Source organism: Tupaia chinensis, unplaced genomic scaffold (genome assembly GCF_000334495.1).
Source record: "Tupaia chinensis unplaced genomic scaffold, TupChi_1.0 Scaffold000303_1, whole genome shotgun sequence".
NCBI lineage: Eukaryota > Metazoa > Chordata > Mammalia > Scandentia > Tupaiidae > Tupaia > Tupaia belangeri.
Window position 1 is genome coordinate 1,584,598 of NW_006159793.1, and position 1,683 is coordinate 1,586,280.

At 60.4% G+C, this 1,683-nt stretch overlaps 1 protein-coding gene across 1 annotated transcript in view; it reads left to right on the plus strand.

Moving 5' to 3' along the window:
- Nucleotides 1-14: 14 nt before the first annotated feature.
- The window catches only part of CDX1 (caudal type homeobox 1), a gene marked incomplete at its 5' end in the record, with an annotated part of 21,216 nt that continues 19,547 nt past the window's right edge, over nt 15-1,683 (plus strand). Inside the window, one exon of the mRNA XM_006150902.1 lies at nt 15-288. Within this exon, the coding sequence (XP_006150964.1) occupies nt 15-288 (274 nt within the window). The remainder of the gene's footprint in view (nt 289-1,683) is intronic.

Below are 1,683 nucleotides of genomic sequence, written 5' to 3' on the forward strand. Positions count from 1 at the left end.
CTCCCCGCCGCCCCCCTCGGGCTGGGGGCGCCCCTCTCCCTGCGCCCAAGGACGACTGGGCCGCCGCGTATGGCCCGGGCCCTGGGGCCCCGGCCGCCAACCCAGCCCCGCTGGCATTCGGGCCCCCTGCGGACTTTAGCCCGGTCCCTGCGCCCCCTGGGCCTGGCCCGGGCCTCCTGGCGCAGCCCCTTGGCGGCCCGGGGGCGCCGTCCTCGCCTGGAGCGCAGAGGCGGACGCCCTACGAGTGGATGCGGCGCAGCGTGGCGGCCGGAGGCGGCGGTGGCAGCGGTAAGGACCCCTCCCTCGCCGTACGCTAGGACAGGTGCTCGCAGCAGCCCGGCGCCCTCTGTCTGACCTCTGCCCTGGCCCTGCCTGGGTTCCCTGGGGCTGTGGCCCTGCTGGCCAAGCTCTGGAGCTGGGCAGGTCTCTCAGCTTCCCCCGTGAACCTCAGCCCTTCCAGGCGTGGGAAGTGCAGCCTACCCTAGCACCCTTTCTGTGCAGGTTGCGACACTGAGACCTCCGCACCGTGGGGGTCTGTTCCTTGTGGTTGCCCAGCTAGCAAGAACTAGAACACAGACTGTGCGCCACCCCTGGCCCTGGGGGTCTTCAGTCATTCCATCCACCCATATTACTGCAGGCAGAGGTGGCAACCCGCCCCTCAAGGGATGGCAACTGCGTGGACTCGGCAGGTCGCTTTCCCTCCAGGTCTCAGTCTCCCCATCTTACAGTGAGAGATGGGTGGTCACATCCTACGGACTGCAAAGAAGCCCTCTTTGGGTAGATTCGTCAGGGGGTCCCCACCTTCCCTCCCCAGGGCCCTCCCTGAACTCTTGACCCTGGGGGAGGGGAAGCAGGAGCAGTTGGGAAGGTGGCCACTGTTTGGCTCCGGAGGAGCCTGCGAACAGCCTGCCCCCAGGCCTCTCTGATCCACCCTCTTCAAAGGCAGCCGAGGGGGCAGGACAAAGGGCCGGCTGGATGAGGGGCAGCCTGACCTCCTTTATGGGTTCCCCCTTTTGTCATGTAACAGGCTGCGCCTGGCTCGGTAGTGACTCCTGTTGGCTGGAAAGTGAACAGGACTCCCCATTGTCCCGACTGTGTCCGGCCTGTCCTGACAAAGGCCACCTGGCCTTGGGGGCGGGAAGCTGGCCTGCCCACCCTTTGATGTCTGCTCCTCCGCCCCTTCCCCACCTTCTCTCTCTTCACTGTCTCCCAACTCACCCAGCTTCCCCAGGCAGATGCTGGGGGGGCTTGATCAGTGACTGCAGGCTCTGGCTAGATCTGACCTCGGTCCTGGAAGTCCTGGGGACACAGAGACACCCATCTGCCTCCAGGGAGAGACAGGGCACCAGGTGCTACCACACGTGACCTTGATTAAATAATAACAGCTAACATGATGGAACACTTACTAATGAACCAGGCACGAACCCAGGATCTTGTATGTGTTACCTCACTTCACATTATAGTCTATACTGTTATCGCCCTGGTTTTTACTATTTTGTTTTTCTAAAAAAAAAAAAATAGTTTATTTAATTTTATTTATTATCATTATTATTATTATTTTAATTTGACCAGAGAGAGACAAGGGAAGTGAGAAAACAAGCCACCAGATTTGGGATTTGAATCACAGTCAGCCATGTGGGAGTTCAATGCCTTAACTACCATGCCACCTGCCCGTCCCATCAC